A 25,678-nucleotide genomic window follows, 5' to 3' on the forward strand; every position below is an offset into this window, starting at 1 on the left:
TTGACCCCAACTTCTGTGTGACCCCATGAATAACCATTCCTTTTTTCTCCATGTCTACAGTCATTTAGCTATTTCTAGCTTGGTAGATCAGTCTTCCATACCAAATGCATGAGAACATCAGAAAACTCCAAAAACAACGTTTGATTAGAAATGTGTTTGTGGTCACAACCGGCCGTGATCTGGACAATTGGCCTAGCGTCATCCGAGTAGGGGAGGGTTTGGCTGGGGGGGGCTATTAAACATTGGCTCATCACGCTCTAGCGACTCCTTGTGGCTGGCCGGGGCACCTGCAGGCTGACCTCGGTCCTCAGTTGAACAATGTTTCCTCCGACACATTGGTGAAGCTGGCTTCCAGGTTAAGCAGACAGTACATTAGAGTGTCTAGTTTGAGAAACAGACGCCTCACAAGTCCTCAACTGGCAGCTTCATTAAATAGTACCCGCAAAACACCAGTCTCAACGTCAATAGTGAAGAGGCGACTCCGGGATGCTGGCCTTCTAGGCAGAGTTCCTCTGTCCCGTGTCTGTGTTAATCTTTTCTTTTTATTGGCCAGTCTGAGATATGGTTTTTTCTTTGCAACTCTGCCTAGAAGGCCAGCATCCCGGAGTCACCTATTCAGTGTTGACGTTGAGACTGGTGTTTTGCGGGTACTATTTAATGAAGCTGCCAGTTGAGGACTTGTGAGGTGTCTTTCTCAAACTAGACACTCTAATGTACTTGTCCTCTTGCTCAGTTGTGCACCGGGGCCTCCCACTCCTCTTTCTATTCTGGTTACAGACAGTTTGTGCTGTTCTGTGAAGGGAGTAGTACACAGCGTTGTACCAGATCTTCAGTTTCTTGTCAATTTCTCACATGGAATAGCCTTCATTTCTCAGAACAAGAACAGACTGAGTTTCAGAAGAAAGTCTTTGTTTCTGGCCATTTTGAGCCTGTACCCACATGCTGACACTCCAGATACTTAACTAGTCTTAAGAAGACCAGTTTCATTGCTTCTTTATAACAACAGTGTTCAGCTGTGCTAATATAATTACAAAAGGGTTTTCTAATGACCAATTAGCCTGTTAGCTAATCCAAGTTTAGCATTTTAAATGTGGCATTGGATGCTGATAATGGGCCTCTGTACGCCTCTGTAGATATTCCATTAAAAGTCAGCCGTTTCCAGCTACAATACAACATTAACAATGTCTACACTGCATTTCTGATCAATTTGATGTTAAGGGACAAAATGTTTTGCTTTTCTTTCAAAAACAAAGGACATTTCTAAGTGATATATATATATATATACACACACACACACACAAAACAAGTATATGGGGGATTGTAAATGATGCAGACAATTACATTGATGGAAGCTACAATATTAAACCTGATCTACCCCCCCCAAAAAAAACGACAATAAAAAAATGGGAAAACCTCCTACGTCTTCAGATGCTACAGTTAAACACTAGCCAGTGGAAGGTAACAGGTCTATTTCCTGTCCACCTCAACATTTTTGACTGGACAGGCGCGCACACACACACACACACACGGGGAAAATATTAGAGTTAGAATCATTTTTTTTACATCAGAAACATACATATCTCTACATTTCTAGGGGTTAACTATAACAATGTCTTCAATGGTAAAATGAGTGGTAATTGAAAAATGTTATGATTTTGATATTTGGATGAAAATACATTAAATTGACACATTTCCATTGATCTTTTAGGCACATCATATTGACCAAAAATGGAATAGACAAATTCATATAGCCTATTTTATATTAGCATTCAAAAGTATGAATTATAATTTTTTCCCCCTCATTTTTCTAAGGTATTATTTATACAGCATTTTGCAGAATGAAATGAGGTGCACCATCTCATGTTAAGGTGTCCAAATAAAATAAACAAAAAACAATACTTTGTAACAATAATAGTAAGGCAACTTAACGTAATTTAAAACCTAAATAGCATAAAAATGTTATGTACAACTACTAACAGGCCTAAAACAAATAAAAAAATACTGCTAAACTACTAATAAAATGAATAAACCTAAGTACCTATAATATATAGCCTACATGCAAATATATTTATAAATATCTTATCTAGGGTGTAGTAAGTTATAACACGCTTTGGTGATTACATTTCACTTCCTTAAGTTAAACTATATTTTTGTTCAAATTAAACAAAAAAACAAAAAAAAGTGAGTTACAATTCAAGTAAATCTGTCAATTAAAATAAATTCATTAGGCACTAATCTATGGATTCCACGACTGGGAATACAGATATGCATCTGTTGGTCAAAGATACTGTACCTTAAAAAAAAGGTGGATCTGAAAACCAGTCAGTATCTGGTGTGACCACAATTTGCCTCATGCAGCGCAACGTCTCCTTTGCATAGTGTTGATCAGGCTGTTGATTGTGACCTGTGGAATGTTGTCCCACTCCTCTTCAATGGCAAAGTTGCTGGATATTGGCAGGAACTGGAACACGCTGTCATACATGGCAATCCAGAGCATCCCAAACATGCTCAATGGGTGATATGTCTGGTGAGTATGCAGGCCATGGAAGAACTGAGAAATGTTCAGCTTCTAGGAATTGTGTACAGGTCCTTGCGATGTGGTGCCGTGCATTATCATGCTGAAACATGAGGTTTTGGCGGCGGATGAATGGCACGACTATGGGCCTCAGGATCTCATCACAGTATCTCTGTGCATTACAATTGCCATTGCTCATGAAATCAACACTTTACATTTTGCTTTTATATTTTTCAAATCAAATCAAATCAAATTTTATTTGTCACATACACATGGTTAGCAGATGTTAATGCAAGTGTAGCGAAATGCTTGTGCTTCTAGTTCCGACAATGCAGTAATAACAAGTAATCTAACTAACAATTCCAAAACTACTGTCTTGTACACAGTGTAAGGGGATAAAGAATATGTACATAAGGATATATGAATGAGTGATGGTACAGAGCAGCATAGGCAAGATACAGTAGATGGTATCGAGTACAGTATGTACAAATGAGATGAGTATGTAAACAAAGTGGCATAGTTTAAAGTGGCTAGTGATACATGTATTACATAAGGATACAGTCAATGATATAGAGTACAGTATATACGTATGCATATGAGATGAATAATGTAGGGTAAGTAACATTATATAAGGTAGCATTGTTTAAAGTGGCTAGTGATATATTTACATCATTTCCCATCAATTCCCATTATTAAAGTGGCTGGAGTTGAGTCAGTGTCAGTGTGTTGGCAGCAGCCACTCAGTGTTAGTGGTGGCTGTTTAACAGTCTGATGGCCTTGAGATAGAAGCTGTTTTTCAGTCTCTCGGTCCCAGCTTTGATGCACCTGTACTGACCTCGCCTTCTGGATGATAGCGGAGTGAACAGGCAGTGGCTCGGGTGGTTGATGTCCTTGATGATCTTTATGGCCTTCCTGTGACATCGGGTGGTGTAGGTGTCCTGGAGGGCAGGTAGTTTGCCCCCGGTGATGCGTTGTGCAGACCTCACTACCCTCTGGAGAGCCTTACGGTTGAGGGCGGTGCAGTTGCCATACCAGGCGGTGATACAGCCCGCCAGGATGCTCTCGATTGTGCATCTGTAGAAGTTTGTGAGTGCTTTTGGTGACAAGCCGAATTTCTTCAGCCTCCTGAGGTTGAAGAGGCGCTGCTGCGCCTTCTTCACGATGCTGTCTGTGTGAGTGGACCAATTCAGTTTGTCTGTGATGTGTATGCCGAGGAACTTAAAACTTGCTACCCTCTCCACTACTGTTCCATCGATGTGGATAGGGGGGTGTTCCCTCTGCTGTTTCCTGAAGTCCACAATCATCTCCTTAGTTTTGTTGACGTTGAGTGTGAGGTTATTTTCCTGACACCACACTCCAAGGGCCCTCACCTCCTCCCTGTAGGCCGTCTCGTCGTTGTTGGTAATCAAGCCTACCACTGTTGTGTCGTCCGCAAACTTGATGATTGAGTTGGAGGCGTGCGTGGCCACGCAGTCGTGGGTGAACAGGGAGTACAGGAGAGGGCTCAGAACGCACCCTTGTGGGGCCCCAGTGTTGAGGATCAGCGGGGAGGAGATGTTGTTGCCTACCCTCACCACCTGGGGGCGGCCCGTCAGGAAGTCCAGTACCCAGTTGCACAGGGCGGGGTCGAGACCCAGGGTCTCGAGCTTGATGACGAGCTTGGAGGGTACTATGGTGTTGAATGCCGAGCTGTAGTCGATGAACAGCATTCTCACATAGGTATTCCTCTTGTCCAGATGGGTTAGGGCAGTGTGCAGTGTGGTTGAGATTGCATCGTCTGTGGACCTATTTGGGCGGTAAGCAAATTGGAGTGGGTCTAGGGTGTCAGGTAGGGTGGAGGTGATATGGTCCTTGACTAGTCTCTCAAAGCACTTCATGATGACGGATGTGAGTGCTACGGGGCGGTAGTCGTTTAGCTCAGTTACCTTAGCTTTCTTGGGAACAGGAACAATGGTGGCCCTCTTGAAGCATGTGGGAACAGCAGACTGGTATAGGGATTGATTGAATATGTCCGTAAACACACCGGCCAGCTGGTCTGCGCATCTTCTGAGGGCGCGGCTGGGGATGCCGTCTGGGCCTGCAGCCTTGCGAGGGTTAACACGTTTAAATGTCTTACTCACCTCGGCTGCAGTGAAGGAGAGACCGCATGTTTTCGTTGCAGGCCGTGTCAGTGGCACTGTATTGTCCTCAAAGCGGGCAAAAAAGTTATTTAGTCTGCCTGGGAGCAAGACATCCTGGTCCGTGACTGGGCTGGATTTCTTCCTGTAGTCCGTGATTGACTGTAGACCCTGCCACATGCCTCTTGTGTCTGAGCCGTTGAATTGAGATTCTACTTTGTCTCTGTACTGGCGCTTAGCTTGTTTGATAGCCTTGCGGAGGGAATAGCTGCACTGTTTGTATTCGGTCGTAAAAGCAGTGGTTCGCGCTTTCAGTTTCACACGAATGCTGCCATCAATCCACGGTTTCTGGTTAGGGAATGTTTTAATCGTTGCTATGGGAACGACATCTTCAACGCACGTTCTAATGAACTCGCACACCGAATCAGCGTATTCGTCAATGTTGTTATCTGACGCAATACGAAACATCTCCCAGTCCACGTGATGGAAGCAGTCTTGGAGTGTGGAGTCAGCTTGGTCGGACCAGCGTTGGACAGACCTCAGCGTGGGAGCCTCTTGTTTTAGTTTCTGTCTGTAGGCAGGGATCAACAAAATGAGTCGTGGTCAGATTTTCCGAAAGGGGGGCGGGGCAGGGCCTTATATGCGTTGCGGAAGTTAGAGTAACAATGATCCAAGGTCTTTCCACCCCTGGTTGCGCAATCGATATGCTGATAAAATTTAGGGAGTCTTGTTTTCAGATTAGCCTTGTTAAAATCCCCAGCTACAATGAATGCAGCCTCCGGATAAATCGTTTCCAGTTTGCAGAGAGTTAAATAAAGTTTGTTCAGAGCCATCGATGTGTCTGCTTGGGGGGGGGATATATACGGCTGTGATTATAATCGAAGAGAATTCTCTTGGTAGATAATGCGGTCTACATTTGATTGTGAGGAATTCTAAATCAGGTGAACAGAAGGATTTGAGTTCCTGTATGTTTCTTTCATCACACCATGTCACGTTGGTCATGAGGCATACGCCCCCGCCCCTCTTCTTACCAGAAAGATGTTTGTTTCTGTCAGCGCGATGCGTGGAGAAACCCGTTGGCTGCACCGCTTCGGATAGAGTCTCTCCAGTGAGCCATGTTTCAGTGAAGCAAAGGACGTTACAGTCTCTGATGTCCCTCTGGAATGCTACCCTTTGTTCAGTATACACTGCATGACCACCAAACTGCAGCACGCTTAAACCTCCCCCAGTCACTACAGGCACCCTAAAGGTTATACTAAAATGTTTCACATATCAAAAGGGCTGTATGTTATTTCCTTTGAACAAATGTCCACACATGCTTTTCTCCCCCCTACTCTCACCACCTTTTGGAGACCTCCGCTATTGCGCCTCGAGTTCATCATATACCTACTTTCTGCAAACCTCTCCCTCCACTCAGCGGATCCATAATTCATTCCCATGTTCGCTCGCTCGCGGTCATTCTCTTTCACCTCTCCACTCCCTCGTTTTTGCGTCTGTGAAGCCGCTGACAGTTAATGAAACATTAAAGACGGAGAGCTGACTCGGAGTGCAAACATGACAATGGTTGAACTGGAGATATTTCACAGTCTACGAAGATGTGTCTGTACGAAGATGATTGGCCTGGGAGTACATCCATGGTATTGTCCTGGAGACTGAGGTCATCTAGTAGAGTTGCTTTCTCAATTGTTTTGTCAGTATTCGTTAATTACAACTATTTAATTTGTAAAAAGGTAGTATATCCCTAAACTACACAGCTCTATTCCTTGAATGCTGCATGCAGATTTCCATCATTGATTTTTATAGGGACTGATTTCCACATTGGAAACAGTGGTGCACACTCTCCGGCCAATCACAATACAGTACCAATTAAGTACCAGATAGAAACTAAAGTCAGGTGCACGTTCAGCAGGACTCACAATTTTGGAAGATAGACATATGTTATCTAGGACAAACATGCCTCTGACACGACGAGGAATCATGTCGGCTCTATTCGTGGCATTTCTATCGACAACGTTTGGCAACTGAACGTGGTGCAGCCCTTGTTGGACTTAAGGGCCTGAGTTCTGCACCCCTGCTATAGAATAATGACATTTCCAAATTAAGGCTTTAACCGGCAGATTATTTTATTGTCAAAATGTATATATTGCCATGGCTGAATTTCTGTAGTTTAATGCTTCCCTTGTCTCCCCCTTCTGGCTCTTGGGATAAAATCCAGAGTGTGGTTTCAAAATGTATATGGTAAGGTAAGCGAAATCAAATTAACAAACTTACAAAGAGGGAAATACATAGGAGGACTATCCATACCAAACTTTCAATTGTATTTCCAGGCACTAGCATTTTGTCCCATCCTAAATGTGTTTCGACATGATTCTTCTGCCCCCCACTGGCTTGAGTATGGAGAGAAATATGATGTCTCTCCTATTGCAATGGATATATCCCTTAAACAATGTTAACCTACATTTTGGTCCTATTATTGCTCACACAATTTCTATTTGTCACAAAATAGCAAAACAATGTAACTGGGAAACGAAATGGCATGCCCATATTCAATAATGCTTTGCGATGTGGAAGGCAGCCTTTTTTCAATAATGCTTTGCGATGTGGAAGGCAGCCCCATTTATCTGGGCTTCCAAAAGGACTGATCACTATAATATATATATATTTATATTTTTTAAGTTTGGAAAGCTCATATACTGAGCTAGACATTAAAAAAGTATGGTCCACAGATTAAGTGAATCCAAACAACTCTTTAACTGGAACAGAATATGGAGAAATATGACCTTGGCATCCCGTAATCCGAACCGTTAACCTTATACATTTTAAGTTAGTTCATATCCTGTATTTAACACCAAGCAAACGTTTTAGGATGAAAATGGCCCCAACACCAAACTGTTCACTGTGTCCCCTAAATCAGTTAGCCAGACTCCTTCATATGATGTGATTGTGCCATGTAGTTAAATGCTTGTGGGAAAAAGCTCCCAAATTAATTTCAAAGTGCATGAATGTAAATATTCAATGCGTTGCATCTACTGTGTTACTTAAGATGATAGCTCCTTGAATCTCTCGATCAGAGACGATTACTACTGGCAGGCAGCACTGACACACAAAAAAAGATGTTGGCTCTTAGATCAAGGAACTAGTTAAGGAACAATTTAGACCTGGACAAATATACTTGACTCTGTAAAGAATAATCTCAGCTAAAGCCCAATACATACAAATAAACAATCTACACTGAAGCAAAATATACACGCGAAATATAAACGCAACATAAAGTGTTGGTCCCATGTTTCATGAGCTGAAATAAAAAATCCCAGAAATGTTCCATACTTACAAAAACTTTATTTCTTTCAGAATTTTGTGCACAAATGTGTTAGCATCCCTGTTAGTGAAGATTTCTCCTTCACCAAATAATCTTGACAGGTGTGGCATATCAAGAAGCTGATTAAACAGCATGAGCATTACACAGGTGCACCTTGTGCTGGGGACAATAAAAGGCCACTTTAAAATGTGCAGTTTTGTCACACAATACAATGCCACAGATGTCTCACCTTTTGAGGGAGCTATGCAATTTGCATGCTGACTGCAGGAATGTCCACCAGAGCTTTTTCCAGTGAATGAAATGTTTTTCCAGTGAATGAAATTCTCTACCATAAGCAGCCTCCAACGTTGTTTTACAGAATTTGGCTGTACGTCCAACCTGCCTCACAACCGCAGAACACCTCCACATCCGGCTTCTTCACCCGCGGGATCGTCTCGGGGGGGGGGGGGGGGGGGGGTATTGGGCTTAGCCATAGATTAATGCCTAATTTATTTATTTAAATTGACTGATTTCCTTCTAAGAACTGTAACTTAGTAAAATCTTTGAAATTGCTTCATGTTTCCATTTCTTTTCACTTTCACCCAACACATACAGTGCCTTCTGAAAGTATTCATACCACTTGACTTATTCCACATTTTGCTGTCACAGCCTGAAATCAAAATAGATTTCTCTACCATCTACACACAATACCACAGAATGACAAAGCGAAAATGTGTTTTGACATTTTTGCAAATTTATTGAAAATGAAATCCAGAAATGTCTAATTTACATAAGTATTCACACCACTGAGTCAATACATGTTAGAGTCACCTTTAGCAGCGATCACACCTATCTTTCTGGATATGTCTCTTAAGAGATTTTCATACCTGTACTGTACAAAATGTGCACATTCTTTTTAAAATTATTTAAGCTCTGACAAGTTGGTAATCGTCATTGCTAGACAGACATTGTTAAGTCTTTCCGTAGATTTTCAAACCGATTTCAATCCAAACTGTATCTAGGCCACTAAGGAACATTCAAGGTTGTCTTGGTAAGCAACTCCAGTATATACTTGGCCTTGTTATTGTCCTGCTGAAAGATTCATTTGTCTCCTAGTGTCTGTTGGAAAGCAGACTGAACCAGATTTTCCTCTATGATTTTGCCTGTGCTTAGCACTATTTTCTTCATTTGTATCAACAACAACAAAAAACTCCCTAGTCTTTGTCAATGTCAAGCATATCCATAACATGATGCAGCCACCACCATGCTTTAAAATATGAAGAGTGGTGCTCAGTGATGTGTTGTGTTGGCTTTGCCCCCATTTCGTTGTACTTTAGTGCCTTGTTGCATGTTTTGGAATATTTGTATTCTTTCAATTATCTTAGTATTGTTGTTGATCCATGCTCAGTTTTCTCCTATCACAGCCATTAAACTCTGTAACTGTTTTAAAATCACCATTGGCCTCATGGTGAAATCCCTGAGTGGTTTCCTTCCTCTCCGGCAACTGAGTCAATAAGGACGCCTGTATCTCTGTAGTCCCCCATATTATTGTTTGTATGTATCAGTCAAAAGTTTGGACACACCTACTCATTCAAGGGTTTTTCTTTATTTTTACTATTTTCTACATTGTAGAATAATAGTGATGACATCAACACTATGAAATAACACATGTGCAAAGCTGTCATCAAGGCAAAGGGTGGGTACTTTGAAGAATCTCAAATATAAAGCATATTTTGATTTGTTTAACACCTTTTTGGTTACTACATGATTCCTTATGTTATTTCATAGTGTTGATGTCATCACTATTATTCTACAATGTAGAAAATAGTACAAATAAAACATTGAATGAGTAGGTGTGTCCAAACTTTGGACTGTTACTGTATATAGTGACTGAAGAAAGTATTTACACCCCTTTTACTAATAAGTCAAGGGCTATGAACACTTTCTGAAGGCACTGTATACATTGTTTTAATTTCTTTGCTTTCAGGCCCACAGGAAAGGGGTGTTATGGGGAGGATTTTCTCTGGTTGCCTGGATAGGGTTACAGGAGGGAGGATCTATGTACCTTTAAATATTATTGCCCGTCTGATCTGAAAAATAATAATAATAATAATAATATAATAATAATCAAAAGCTGTTAACAACAAAAAATAGTTGTTCACCTAGGAGAACATAGGGACTTTAGGTTTAATAAAAATATACTTACAGTTGATGTGCCAGCTTGTGAGGATTAAAATAGCCCACAGAATGCTGCTATTTTAACACATACAGTTGAAGTCGGAAGTTTACATACACCTTAGCCACATACATTAACTCAGTTTTTCACATTTCCTGACCTTTCATTCTAGTAAAAATTCCCTGTCTTAGGTCAGTTAGGATCACCACTTTATTTTAAAAATGTGAAATGTCAGAATAATAGGAGAGAATGATATATTTCAGCTTTTATTTCTTTCATCACATTCCCAGTGGGTCAGAAGTTTACATACACTCAATTAGTATTTGATAGCATTGCCTTTAAATTGTTTAACTTTGGTCAAATGTTTCGAGTAGCCTTCCACAAACCTCCCACAATAAGTTGGGTGAATTTTGGCCCATTCCTCCTGACAGAGCTGGTGTAACTGAGTCAGGTTTGTAGGCCTCCTTGCTCGCACACACTTTTTCAGTTCTGCCCAAAAATGTTCTATAGGTTTGAGGTTAGGGCTTTGCGATGGCCACTCCAATACCTTGACTTTGTTGTCCTTAAGCCATTTTGCCCCAACTTTGGAAGTATGCTTGGGGTCAATGTCCATTTGGAAGACCCATTTGGAACCAAGCTTTAACTTCCTGACTGATGTCTTGAGATGTTCCTTGAATATATCCACATAATTTTCCTACCTCATGATGCCATTTATTTGGTGAAGTGCACCAGTCCCTCCTGCAGCAAAGCACCCCCACAACATGATGCTGTCACCCCCGTACTTCACAGTTGGAATGGTATTCTTCGGCTTGCAAGCCTCCTCATTTTTACTCTAAACATGGCCAAGCAGTTCTATTTATGTTTCATCAAACCAGAGGACATTTCTCTAAAAAGTACGATCTTTGTCCCCATGTGAGGTTTCAAACTGTAGTCTGTCTTTTTTATGGCAGTTTTGGAGTAGTGGCTTCTTCCTTGCTGAGCGGCCTGTCAGGTTATGTCGATATAGGACTCGTTTTATTGTGGATATAGATACTTTCCTACCAGTTTTCTCCAGCATCTTCACAAGGTCCTTTGCTGTTGTTCTGGGATTGACTTGCACTTTTCGCACCAAAGTATGTTCATCTCTAGGAGACAGAACGCATCTCCTTCCTGAGTGGTATGATGGCTGCGTGGTCCCATGGTGTTTATACTTGTGTACTATTGTTTGTACAGATGAACGTGGTACCTTCAGGCATTTGGAAATTGCTCCCAAGGATGAACCAGACTTGTGGAGGTCTTGGCTGATTTCTTTTATTTTCCCATTATGTCAAGAAAAGAGGCACTGAGTTTGAAGGTAGGCCTTGAAATGTATTCACAAGAACACCTCCAATTGACTCAAATATTGTCAATTAGCCTATCAGAAGCTTCTAAAGCCATGACATCATTTTCTGGAATTTTCCAAGCTGTTTAACAGCACAGTCAACTTAGTGTATGTAAACTTCTGACCCACTGGAATTGTGATACAGTGAATCATAAGTGAAATAATCTGTCTGTAAACAATTGTTGGAAAAATTACTTGTGTCATGCACAAAGTAGATGTCCCAACCGACTTGCCAAAACTATAGTTTGTTAACAAGAAATTTGTGGAGTGGTTGAAAAACAAGTTTTAATGACTCCAACCTAAGTCTATGTAATCTTCCGACTTCAACTGTAGCTGCTGAAACCCATCTGTGATCACATCTACAGAGACATTTGGGCTGGTGAGTGTTAATATCTCAGTATATTACATAGAACAGTAGTTAGTGAGTGCATTAATTATGCTTCAAAGTTATCAAGGTTGCATATTTCTTTTATATTTAACTAGGCAAGCCAGTTAATTGAAAACGGGTCTGTTTTCAATACAGGACAACAACAAACTAACGCTACTTTCCTAGTCTTGCCCAACTCTCTTACACTGTTTCAAGATGGCCGTACTTCTTCATTTCACAAAGGAATAACCTCAACCATTTTCCAAAGACTGGAGACATCCAGTGGAAACAAACAAACAAGTGCCTTAGAAATCTAGTTCCCCAATGAAAACTCATTGAATAGACAGTGATCTCAACAAAAAAAATCTAAATGGTTAGTCCTCGGGGTTTTGCCTGCTACATAAGTTCTGTTACACTCACATACATGATTCAAACAATTTTAGAAACTTCAGAGTGTTTTCTATCCACATCTACTAATAATATGCATATCTTATATTCTTGGCATGAGTAGCAGGAAGTTGAAATTGGGCAAGCTATTTATCCAAAAGTGAAAATGCTGCCCCCTATCCCAAAGAGGTTAAAGGGATAGTGAGGGAGGAATGGATGGATAGATGGAGGAACTGATTTTAATCTTTTGTGTAGCCAGATAAGTCTGTGTGGTTAAGAACAAATTCTTATTTACAATGACGGCCTACCGAAAGACCAAAGGCCTCCAGCCGGGACGGGGGCTGGGATAAAAAAATATTTATATCTAGGACAAAACATACATCACGACAAGAGAGACAACGCAACACTACATAAGGAGAGACCAAAGCCAACAACATAGCAAGGCAGCAACACATATCAACACAACATGACAACTGCATAACATGGTAGCAGAACAAAACATGGTACAAACTAGAGGTCGACCGATTCATTGGAATGGCCGATTTCAAGTTTTCATAACAATCGGTAATCGGCATTTATGGACACCGATCATGGCCGATTACATTGTACTCCATGAGGAGACTGCGTGGCAGGCTGACTACCTGTTATGCGAGTGCAGCAAGGAGCCAAGGTAAGTTGCTAGCTAGCATTAAACGTATCTCATAAAAAACAATCAATCTTAACATAATCACTAGTTAACTACACATGGTTGATGATATTACTAGTTTATCTTGCTTGTCCTGCGTTGCATATAATCGATTCGGTGCCTGTTAATTTATCACTGAATCACAGCCTACGTCGCCAAATGGGTGATTTAACAAGCGCATTCGCGAAAAAAGCCCTGTCGTTGCACCAATGTGTACCTAACCATAAACATCAATGCCTTCTTTAAAATCAATACACAAGTATATATTTTTAAACCTGCATATTTAGTAAATATTGCCTGCTAACATACATTTATTTTAACTAGAAAAATTGTATCACTTCTCTTGCGTTCTGTGCAACAGAGTCAGGGTATATGCAGCAGTTTGAGCCGCCTGTCTCGTTGCGAACTGTGAAGACTATTTCTTCCTAACAAAGACAGCCAGCATCGCCAAACGGGGGATGATTTAACAAAATATTAAACTAGGGAAATTGTGTCACTTCTCTTGTGTTCATTGCACGCAGAGTCAGGGTATATGCAACAGTTTGGGCCACCTGGCTCGATGTGAACTAATTTTCCAGAATTGTATGTAATTATGACATAACATTGAAGGTTGTGCAATGTAACAGGAATATTTAGACTTATGGATGTCATCCGTTAGATAAAATATGGAATGGTTCCGTATTTCACTGAAAGAATGTTATTTAGTTTTATTTTCGAAATGATAGTTTCCGGGTTTGACCATATTAATGACCTAAGGCTCGTATTTCTGTGTGTTATTATGTTATAATTAAGTCTATGATTTTATATTTGATAGAGCAGTCTGACTGAGTGGTGGTAGGCAGCAGCAGGCTCGTAAGCATTCATTCAAACAGCACTTTCGTGCATTTGCCAGCAGCTCTTCGCAATGTATGACTTCAAGCCTATCAACTCCCGAGATTAGGCTGGTGTAACCGATGTGAAATGGCTAGCTAGTTAGCGGGGTGCACGCTAATAGTGTTTCAAACGTCACTCGCTCTGAGTAGTTGCTCTGCAAGGGCCACGGCTTTTGTGGCGCGATGGGTAACAATGCTTTGAGGGTGGCTGTTGTCAATGTGTTCCTGGTTCGAGCCCAGGTAGGGGCGAGGAGAGGGACGGAAGGTATACTGTTACACTGGCAATACTAAAGTGCCTATAAGAACATCCAATAGTCAAAGGTATATGAAATACAAACGGTATAGAGAGAAATAGTCCTATAATTCCCTCAACCTAAAACTTCTTACTTGGGAATATTGAAGAATCACATTAAAAGGAACCACCAGCTTTCACATGTTCTCATGTTCTGAGCAAGGAACTTAAACGTTAGCTTTTTTACATGGCACATATTGCACTTTTACTTTCTTCTCCAACACTTTGTTTTTGCATTATTTAAACCAAATTGAACATGTTTCATGATTTATTTATGGCTAAATTGATTTGATTGATGTATTATATTAAGCTAAAATAAAAGTGTTGTAATTGTCATTATTACAAATAAATAAATAAATACAAATTTTATCGTCCGATTAATCGGTATCTGCTTTTTTTCGTCATCTAATAATCGGAATCAGTTTCGGCGTTGAAAAATCATAATCCGGCGACCTCTAGTACAAACATCATTGGGCACAGACAACAGCACAAAGGACAAGAAGGTAGAGAGAACAATACATCACGCAAAGCAGCCACAACTGTCAGTAAGAGTGTCCATGATTGAGTCTTTGAATGAAGAGATTGAGATAAAACTGTCCAGTTTGGGAGTTTGTTACAGCTCGTTCCAGTCGCTAGCTGCAGCGAACTGAAAAGATGAGCGACCCAGGGATGTGTGTGCTTTGCGGACCGAATCAGGGTTAGTTTGGTAGCTGGGATGAAAGAGGAGCGATTACGATAAAGGAAACTAAGTCTAGATTTAACTTTAGCCTGTAGCTTTGATATGTGCTGAGAGAAGGATAGTGCACCGTCTAGCCATACTCCCAAACACTTGTATGAGGTGACGCCATCAAGCTCTAAACCCACAGAGGTAGTAATCACACCTGTGGGGAGAGGGGCATTCTTCTTACCAAACCACATTACCTTTGTTTTAGAGGTGTTAAGGGCAGAGAAAGCTTGTTGGACATTAAGAAATCTTTGTTTTCGAGCGTTTAACACAAAATCCAGTGTCATGTCTTTGGCTATGCCGGATTAAGTGATATGACATGCTATTCTATAAATTCTTGGTTATCTTCACGAACCCTGGCTAACAAGTTGAATCAGCAATAGAAAATTGGGTTTAATTATTTATTTACTAAATACCTAACTAATCACACAGAATTACACATACAAATAATTAATCATAACTTGATTACAAATTACATCATAAAGGAAAACGTCCCTAGCGTGCAGAACAGGTATGACAGCTTGTTACACAAAAGTAAAGGGGCTGGGTTTGAGTGAAAGAGCGGGAAGACTGAGTAACAAAGGAAGAAGTTGTGCTATCGTAAATACAGTATCTTATGCATTCTAAATTACCGCCCATTTGGAAAAGGAAAATGCAATAAATATTTACTCTGAGCTGCGCTTCAGTAGGTTGGTGGTAGATGGAAGGCCGTGTTGCCAAACTGAGACCTTTGCAGAATGTCTCTGCTGGTCATTTGAATACGTTGTAGTAACGTTGTTGTGTGATAGACGGGATACTCTGACTGTTTCTTCCTAACCCTCGTTTGAAGCTGCTGTTGCTAACTCAACGACTAGGAGGTATCACTTCTGTAGTGAATAAGAGTTCAAAGTTCATACTATTCGCAACCAAAGCTTACGCTGATGTTAGCTTCGTTCTGTAGTTATTATCTGAACCATTCTGACATCGGACCGTCGTCCTCACATCCTCGGAACAGGAGGTTACATTTTCGTCAAGGCTTTATATAGTGGAGCGAGAAGGGTGTGTCTGAAAAGTTTTATAACCCATGACTCTTCACAGGGGCGGGCCACTGATTGAGCAGAGCCCTAACCTTATGAAAACCCAATTCTCACATTTTAGAAGCTAAAAATCACATTTTATCCCATCACGAATAATTTCATATTCAAACATTTCAATTGAACAACAATTCCATGTGAATCCGATAACTCTGATGTGTAGACTTTCCACTGTAGAGTTTATGTCATCTAATAATTGATGAGAATGTCTGGTCAGATTACCAGAATATAGTTCATTTCCTGATGTTCGCAGAATCTCTATGGTAACCAAGGGGTTTGCAAATGTAACATCAGTAGGGTAGAGAGAGGAAAAAGGGGGGAAGAGGTATTTATGACTGTCATAAACCTACCCCCAGGCCAACGTCATGACACCGGGAAGAGGCCAGCTGAGTATAAGACTGTTATAACTGGATGGAATGGATATTCCATCCACTTTTAGTTTTTATGGTTATGTGGAATAACTATCAGACCATAAAACTATGAGGACAAGCTTATTCCATCAGTAATCCTCCCTCGTGCCGCCAAATGTAATATTTAAAGCAATTGACACTGAATATTTTATGTGGCTATTCACAAAACATCCAAGCTAATTATGACAATGACTTGTAGTCAAATTTGATATTTGCTGTATGTACCTCAACCCTCAGAACAGTACATGTAATATTCATAAACATGTTTATTTAACTAGGCAAGTCAGTTAAGAACAAATTCTTATTTACAATGAGAGTCTAGGAAGAGTGGGTAGAACGACAGATTTTTACCTTGTCAGCTCAGGGATTAGATCTAGCAACCTTTCGGTTACTGGCCCAACGCTCTAACCACTAGGCTACCTGCCGACCCAAAACATTAACCCTTAGTCATCTACTGGAAGCTGAACAACACAACACAGTCCTAATTAACGTAGAGTTAATTTCTTAAAACTGAAGATCTCAACTAAAGAGATGTGCCTCACCTCAGCTCACATTGTTGAATATAAGGCAATATTTACAGTGCATTCTGAAAGTATTCAGACCCCTTGGCTTTTTCCACATTTTGTTGTTACGGCCTTACTGTAAAAAAAGTTTATTAGAAATATAACATTTACATAAGTATTCAGACCCTTTACTCAGTACTTTGTTGAAGCACCTTAGGCAACGATTACAGCCTTGAGTCTTAGCTATGATGCTACAAGCTCGGCACACCTGTAATTGGGGAGTTTCTACCATTCTTCTACCAAAACATCCGGTGATTTTGCAGAGAGCCACATCAATTTACAGAAATACTAATAATAAACATTGATAAAAGATACAAGTGTTATGCATGGAATTATAGATCCACTTCTCCTTAATGCAACCGCTGTCAGATTTCAACAAAACTTTACGGAAAAAGCACACCGTGCAATAATCTGAGTACAGCGCTCAAACACAAAAACAAGCCATACAGATACCCACCATGTTGTGGAGTCAACAGAAGTCAGAAATAGCATTATAAATATTCACTTACCTTTGATGATCTTCATCAGAATGCACTCCCAGGTATCCCAATTCCACCTTAAATGTTTGTTTTGTTCGATAAAGTTCGTCCTTTATGTCCAAATACCTCCTTTTTGTTCACAAATCCAAATTCATGAGGCGCGAGCACTAGGTCCAGACGAAAAGTCAAAAAGTTCCGTTACAGTTTGTAGAAACATGTCAAACGATGTATAGAATCAATCTTTAGGATGTTTTTAACATAAATCTTCAACAATGTTTCAACCGGAGAATTCCTTTGTCTTTAGAAATGCAATGGAACGCAGCTAACTCTCACGGGCACGCGCGAGACTGAGCTCATGGCATTCTGCCGGATACCTGACTCAAACAGCTCTCATTCTCTCCCCCTTCACAGTAGAAGCCTCAAACACGGTTCTAAAGACTGTTGACATCTAGTGGAAGCCTTAGGAAGTGCAATTGGACCAAATTTACACTGTATCTTGGATAGGCAAAGAGTTGAAAAACTACAAACCTCAGATTTCCCACTTCCTGGTTGGATTTTTTTATCAGGTTTTTGCCTGCCATATGAGTTCTGTTATACTCACAGACATCATTCAAACAGTTTTATAAACTTCAGTGTTTTCTATCCAAATATACCAATAATATGCATATCTTAGCTTCTGGGCCTGAGTAGCAGACAGTTTACTCTGGGCACCTTATTCATCCAAGCTACTCAATACTGCCCCCCAGCCATAAGAAGTTTTTAATACAAAAGTTAATTTTGTCCAAATACTTTGGTATTTGGGGGAGGGAGAGGCGGGTGAGCTATGTACAAAAAGTGCTGTAATTTCTACGTTTTAGTCATTTAGCAGATGCGCTTATCCAGGGTGATTTATAGAAGCAATTAGGGTTAAGTACTTTGCTCAATGGCACGTCAACAGATTTGTCACCTAGTCGTTTCTGGGGATTCGAACATTTCAGCTACTGACCCAACGCTCTTAACCATTAGGCTACCTGCCACCCGATATGGATGAAAATACCCTCAAATTAAAGATAAGTCTGCACTTTAACCTCATAGTCACTATCATTTCAAAGCCAAAGGGCTGCAATACCTCAATCAAAATGGATAAGTTCCCATCGCTTTCATTGGATCACCCACTCAGCTGCTGTAACGCATGTTCGCCATCAAAACAAAGCACTGACAGACAAGGGAGAACCTGCCTAGAGAGAAAATAAATTAGCCATGCTGTTAGATTTAACAACGAGGTTTGGTCCTGGCGGAGGATGTTACTGACGTTCTGGTGTACAGATCATGCCTCTCTGGGGTTTCTTAAGAGCCCGTGTAACTACATATACACTTAAGCACCTCTGTTCAGATACAGTGGACATGTGGTCCAGTTTCCTCTCGTGTCGGCAGTAGTGCTTCTCTGTTCTAGGGCATCAGTTGGTTGCTGGCAGTCTGGCACCACCATTTTAGTAGATGTAATTCCGTCAAGGGTCTAGCCTACATCAGGGACCGTATGTAATATCAAGCGTCGGAGTGCTGATTTAGGATCCGTTTTTCCTTTTAGACCACATCAAAAATAGATGAGCCCGAAATGCTAAATGAATACGGGCCCAGCGCTATTCAATTCCAGCCTTCTCCCCGGCAGTTAATTAATCATTGGATTGACCAGAGTTACAACCTGGTAGCCCAGAAACGCTGTAGATAACTGTCATGTAATAATTATAGCTAAGTACTTATCTCATAGCCCAAGCATAGCTGATTCTGGTTCCTTTGGAACCCTGAGGTCTCTGCACACTGTCACAATATGCACCATGACTAACTACAAATACTCTTGACTGTTATTAGCATTCACCCCTTTCTTATGCCATACGTGTCCCCATAGTCAAAATAGAGTTAAGATAATAATTCCTCTACAGGAGACAATGCAACAACAAAAAAGTTCATAGTGCATTGTAGTAGTAATTTATCACAAAGGACCATTACTGCACTCAGTGACATCGTTTAAGTCACGCAGTGATACATGTCATTTAGCAGATGCTCTAATCCAGAGCTATTTACAGTAGAAAATGTGCATACATATTCAATAAAAGAATGTCACTGTTAGTTGGCATTTGCGCTTCTATAAATTGCTTTTGAAATTATACTGTGGTGTAGGACTCATGCTTTGAAACAGACTTAAGTTAATGCTCGGAAGTGAAAATGAAATGAATATCGTCATTCTGTGGAAAGAATTGGAGACCTGAACTCAAGAGGTACACAGTACTAAAGCAACCTTTATTAAAAGAAACATGGAGAAACGTCAATGACAAAATAGCAAAGGGATCGTTATCCTACTTTAGTGGATCCCTGTCAAATCCATGAGACATCTTTCCTCGTCCTCGCACTGCAGTGATTTGCCCCCCTCCCCCCATACCCTTTCTAACCAGTCCCTTTGCCTGTCATCGTTATGGTCGACAGACCATTTTTGTTAATCCAAGCACCTGTGTATTGATGTGGAATCGGATTTAAAAAACATTGTCAATTAATTTGAAGTCCGGAGGACAGGTCATGCAAACACCTTTTTATTTATTTATAAGTATTTACAGAGCCCTAGCCACCCCTCCCCCCTCCAACCGACTCCCCTCCGTAATGGCCGGAGTCTGAGTGGGAGGGGCTAGTGGATCCTTGTCAGCTCCTCCACAATCTTTATGACCTCGTCCACGGTGGCCTCGCGCTTCATTCCGCTGCCGTCGTCAATCTGAAATGCAGAAGAGGGTGTTGTCAGCTCACTGTCCCAGTAGTTTGCATTAACCCGCACAGCTATGGGACACGTACATCTAAGTGGTACCTTTATCAAGCGTTACTGCAGTCCAAGAAGTGCGAGCGAGCTTGTGTGTGTGTGTGTGTGTTTGAGAGAGTGTGAACAAGTGTGTGAGTTTCTGTGTGAAAGCGTGTATGTGTGAGAGTCTATGCGTGTCCGTACCTGTAGCGTGCTGATCACCTCTTGCATCTTGGCGCGGCCCAGGTCCAGGAAGCTCTCGATGAGGTCCCCGTCGATGAAGCCCGTGGCCTGCTCAGTCTTACGCTCCGTATGGAAGGACCTCCAGGTGACAGAGTTAAGGAAGACAAATAACACACACACACACACACACACACACACACCCCTACAGCAAAGCCAGTCCTCTTACCGAGAACTCAGTCCTTTTGGGTACCAGAACCTGCATTTTTCGGGGTTTGAGTACTCATAGAATGTTCACTCTAAAATATGAGCACCTGGTACTGAATAATTTAAATGAGTAGCAGCCCCTGAAATGAGAACTGGCACCTTTTTCAAAGGAAAGTACAGTGCAAGTGATTTTAGACCACAATAAGAGTCTCTCAAACGTGTGATTCTTAGGGCTGGCACAATTAGTGTATGACCGTGAAACTGACGGTTATGGATGAAGACGGTCTTGAAAATAAAACAGTCATATAAGAACGAACAGCCGACTGAAGACGGGACAGCTGGGAATTTGTGCGGTTGAGTCCGTTTCTAACATGATGAAACTTTGTTGCTCCTTCCTGAAACAAGCAAGTGTTGTAGCAAACAAGTCTTTGGTTGCCTAGGCAACAGCTCCTCCCTGCAGCAGCACAGAAATAGTGAACGGAAGTCAATAGAAGGGGCTTGGAAGCTCTAACCCTTGCAATTTGACTGGTAAAATGATGGGTACACGCAATGGCTGCCTGGTATTCTTTTCTTTTCTTTTTGAGCTTACAGCACCGGGTATTCCCAGGCGGTCTCCCATCCAAGTACAATCCGGGCCTGAACCTGCTTAGCTACTGAGATCAGGTGTGTTCGGGGTGGTATGTCCACAAGCATATATTGTTTTTTACTCTATTATGTCTCCGAATTACAGTCTTTGGCTCATCGCTGCAACTCCTAAATGAGCCCGGGAGAGGCGAAGGTTGAGTTATGCATCTTCCAAAACATGACCTGTACTTATCACACAAACCTGAAGTCAGCTGCACCAATGTTTTGGGGAACACCATTTGACTGACAACTGAGGTCGGCTTGCAGGTGCCCGGCCCTGCCACAAGGAGTCACTCGAGCGCGATGAGCCAAGGAAGGCCCTCCGGCAAAACCTTCCCCTACCCCAGTCAGCTCTGAGCCAATTGCACACTGTCCTATGGGGCTCCCGGTCACGGGATCGAACCCCAGGCTGCAATGCAGTGCTTTTGACCGCTGCGCCACTCACTGGTATTGTGATGCAATAATTTCCATGGTAATGAAGAATGTTGATTCAAATGATGTTAACTGATGTGGCTCATGGAATAGAATGTTGTTTTTTGTAATGTCAGTTGAGTTTAAAATCAACAAATCACAGCACATATTGATGGCTATACTTCCTGCTTTGCGCCTCGCAATGGCCACCCATTATGCTATCATTGACTTGAATTGGGACGCCCGTTCTATTCATTCTATTTTTATGGCAGCACATGCAGTCAGGAGCAAAGGAGTGCCTATTTGAATGGTTATGACAGTGACGGCGGTCATTTGGCTGGCCAATTGCCGTGATCCAAAATCCCAAGGCCGTCAACCCTATTGTTACTTCCCCGTATCACCTACACACGGCTACTTGTCAACTTCAGGCCGTCGCTTCATTCACGCATGACACGGTAAAACACGGGGCCTTGTCATGCATTCATTTACGGGCTTAGGCATGTTATGACAACCATTACCATTCTGACAGCGCACGTCGAGGTCGGTGGTACCAAGTTTTGCCACCCATGATAGTGGTGCTCACCGGTTCTGAAAAGGCACTTTCAGTGTGATTACATAGGGGCAGGTCCACACACACCAGAAGGAAAGGATATAAGCTGTGCTCGATCTTGCCCACGCTCTTGATGACCTTGTTGAGTCGGTTCTGCAGGTCCAGCAGCAGGCTGTACCAGCCTTCGGACAGAGAGGTCACAAGACCTAGAGACACAAGACAGATGGCTTGTCATTTATGGGAGAAAATAAAAGGAGAACCGAAATAGATATGTGCAGATCCGTACGCTCGTGGTGCTCGCCACTCATACCTAGTGGAGGAGAAAAGATGGAAGATGAGAGGGAATTTGAGAGTGGGTTGTCTGACTGAGGGAAGGTGACATTTTTTCCCCGCTCCAATTTGTGCCTACTGAATATGTTGTTGTCCACGAACACAGATGCCTTGTGCAGCTTTTTGCGGGGGGGGGGGGAATAGTCATTGCAGAACTTCGGTGAACATTCCAATCATCATTCCCCTTTCTTTATGACCACAGCTATGAAAGAAATTGAGAAAGTAAATTGACTTTGATTTTGGAAGTCACATGGAAATGACTGGCAGATGCGTCCTCTCCACTGCCTCCCCCACCTCTCATCCTGAAGATGGGTGCTTATGTAGTTAAGGAAAATCTGTACAGCTTCGCTGTAACTGTACATAGCCTAAAAAAAATATTTAAAAGACACGGGGGAATTCGGGACCTTGAAATTGGCATCAGTACAGTCGGCACCAGAAAAACAACATTTTGAAACCCAAGTGCTGCTACAGCAACATGTCCAATAAGAACACAGATCTCTCTTGCGGTCTCAAACTGTTTTTGTGCTAATACATACTCTACGACCCTGGGGTGTATTCATTACGGCAAGCTAACAAACCATAGCTAAATGTTTTGCAATGGGAAAAAAAACAAGTGTTTCTTATTGTACAAATGCAGGTTAGGCCCTCCCTGTTTCATCCCATTTGCTTCCATTTTTGTTTCTAGTGAATACAGCCCTGGCATGTGGCACTGGGGGGGCCATTACCGATCATGCCGTTGACGGTGCCGAAGAGCACGGAGCCCTGCGTGGGGGTGGAGCTCTCGCCCAGGTTCTGCAGCACCAGTGACCCATGGGAGAAGACGTTGACAAACTCCCCCAGGTGGAACACGCCAACCTCCTGCAGGTGTTGTCGCTCCTCGTCTGTCGTGGCCGCGCTGCCAAGGGAGAGAGAGTGGGAGAGAGCTCAACTTCTATTTTGGTCCTAATTATTTCATGCTCTGGCAATGTGTACCCATTCACTTCATTCAAAAAAAAAAAAGCTACATTTCAGAGAGAGTCAAAAATATTTTTAAAAATGTGCTAATTATTGTACCCATTTATCTATACATTTCTGTTTTGACAATGGGTACCCATTTATTTCGTACCAATAAAGTAGCATTGAATTTATTATAATTGAGAGAAAGTGATGCGAGAAAGAGAGAGCGACTGATACAGAGGCAGGCAGAAAAATATAAAAATGGGGAAAAGCAACAGCAGCAGATGTAGATCAGTGGCAATGAGTAAGAAACAAACGAGCGCTTGAGGGAAGAGGTAGTAAGAAATAAGATGGTGACAAACAGAATGATGATCACCGAAAGCAAAACAGCACAGGAGGAAGAATGAGGGAGAGAAGACAGAAACGGTGGCAGCAACAAACACGTGAGAGAAAGACAAAAGGTCAATGGAATTCAGTGATCATGGATGATTAACTTGAGGGCTTATGGATGATGGCGGTGAGAGTGTGAGGACATGTCTAGGCTCGGGCTCCATCTCAATTAGTCTTTCTGCGATTCTACTTATTTGCCTCCTAAACCGTATTAGAGGTCTCTTCCTTCTGAGGCGAGAGGATTCCAGAAAGAGGTCAAGACACCGCACCTGTCTTTTTGACACACAAAGAGGTTGAAGGCATTCTCCGCCCCCAGGAAGTTGTCATCGTCCAGGATCTCCACAGCACTCATCCAGTTGGGATTGAAGTCACGGGCAATCTGAGAAGAGTGACAGGTGAAAAGCAGGCTTATCACCAGTGCCTCAATTCAATTCCATTCAATACACTTTATTCACCCAAGAGGTGCAATTATTGACAACAAACAAATGGTTCCAACTCATCACTCAAGTTCTTATTCATTGCAAGTGTTTGGTGTTGAATCCTCCTTGATAAAGCCCATGAGAAATGAGGGCGACAAAATAAAAGTATTCAAATCTATATTTTGGAGAATGCTGTATCCAAGGGGGAAAAAATGTTTTTGAGCAAAACCAAACAAATCGCCATTTAGACCTTGAAGTGTGGCGTTGAGCACATCCACCATCCTCTTAAGGAAAAAGGGTGGACACCGGCAGGGCCTCTCTTAGTATCGTTCCTTACCTCCTCAAAGTTGCCCTCCATGGGTTTATAGGCCAGCAGCAGCACAGACCTCATCAGGTCTCCCACCAGGATGAAGTCTCCTTTGGTCTTTAGGTAGAGTGCCATGATGTTGTTGTAGTGGTTACACTCGGTCCTCAGCTCCTTCTCAGCGGTCCACTCGTACAGACGCACCTGGGGGGGCGTGTGCACATTGGCGATGCGTTGATATTGACATGCACAATTGTCGAGTCCGGACGCTGCAGTGTAGTTTCGGAGTAACAAGGACTCGAAAGCACAGAGGTTGTTTTTGTAGGAGACATGCATATCATGCAACTACAAGAAATACACCCTTCAATGTTCCTTTAGATTCCACGTTGGATTCCATTGGAAAGAATACTACTGGATAGACATAAATAGTCCCTAGCACCCTTTCCGTATGGTTGTGGGCCCCATAACTAGTTTCACCGCGGCAGCCATTACGGGTCAGTACGGGTCATTGTAGAGGAAGCACTGAATTTGACAAGGCAGCAACACCAAGGTGTTTTCAACTCATTTTAACGTCAGGATTGAGAAATAAAACTGAAACCGCAGAATGTCTCCTTTAATTTTCTTCGTTTTATTTTTATTTTTTATTGCCAAGTACCATGGGGCGAATCCTAACTTTCACTTCAATCAAATATTCACTTAGTGATGCATTAATGGCAACGAGAGACATCGTGAAAGTTTTAATTTAAGTGGAGGTAAACATTTCCCCCTCCATGCGAGTGTCTACAACTGTAGCCTGTGAAATAGGAGCTGGCCTTGAAAAACATCTACTTTCAAACCATCAAAAGTGAAATGCTCACTGTGCTGTTGATGCTGGCCAGCAGTTTGCCATTGAACTCCACCATGGAGTAGACGGCTCCCTTCACCTCCTTCTCTGCAACCGTCTGCAGCTTACCTACACACAAGAAGAAGAAATAACAGTCTGGGTCAGAGCCGGTGCTGCAGTAGCCTGGAATCCAAACGGATACGTTTTGTTTAACCATTTGTTTCACTGTGAAAGAAAGGTGAAACTGAGCATTATGGTTTGGATTCCAGGCATTCTTTTAAACAAACGGAGAAAAGTAGCACATCAGTTTGGTTTTCAGGCTCGTGTTATAGCTCTCTGATACAGTATTTTCACAGCATCTGTTCACTCGGAGTCATTCATCTTCGTGACTGAGATGATTATCGATAGGAGGGTGCTATCAGGCA

The 25,678-nt window shown here is 41.9% G+C and overlaps 1 protein-coding gene and 1 pseudogene across 1 annotated transcript in view; both read right to left on the minus strand.

Annotated features, from left to right (window-relative positions):
• Window positions 1-19,574: 19,574 nt before the first annotated feature.
• LOC139384499 (DNA damage-binding protein 1) overlaps window positions 19,575-25,678 on the minus strand; it is a 35,248-nt gene continuing 29,144 nt past the window's right edge. The window contains exons 20-26 of the mRNA XM_071129311.1: window positions 25,288-25,382; window positions 24,464-24,634; window positions 23,977-24,086; window positions 23,107-23,276; window positions 22,155-22,257; window positions 20,284-20,407; window positions 19,575-20,058 (exon numbers count right to left, since the gene is read on the minus strand). Of these exons, the coding sequence (XP_070985412.1) occupies window positions 19,975-20,058; window positions 20,284-20,407; window positions 22,155-22,257; window positions 23,107-23,276; window positions 23,977-24,086; window positions 24,464-24,634; window positions 25,288-25,382 (857 nt within the window). The 3' untranslated portion in view covers window positions 19,575-19,974. The remainder of the gene's footprint in view (window positions 20,059-20,283; window positions 20,408-22,154; window positions 22,258-23,106; window positions 23,277-23,976; window positions 24,087-24,463; window positions 24,635-25,287; window positions 25,383-25,678) is intronic.
• LOC139385304 (5S ribosomal RNA) lies at window positions 21,049-21,157 on the minus strand (annotated as a pseudogene).

Source organism: Oncorhynchus clarkii, chromosome 26, assembly GCF_045791955.1.
Source record: "Oncorhynchus clarkii lewisi isolate Uvic-CL-2024 chromosome 26, UVic_Ocla_1.0, whole genome shotgun sequence".
NCBI lineage: Eukaryota > Metazoa > Chordata > Actinopteri > Salmoniformes > Salmonidae > Oncorhynchus > Oncorhynchus clarkii.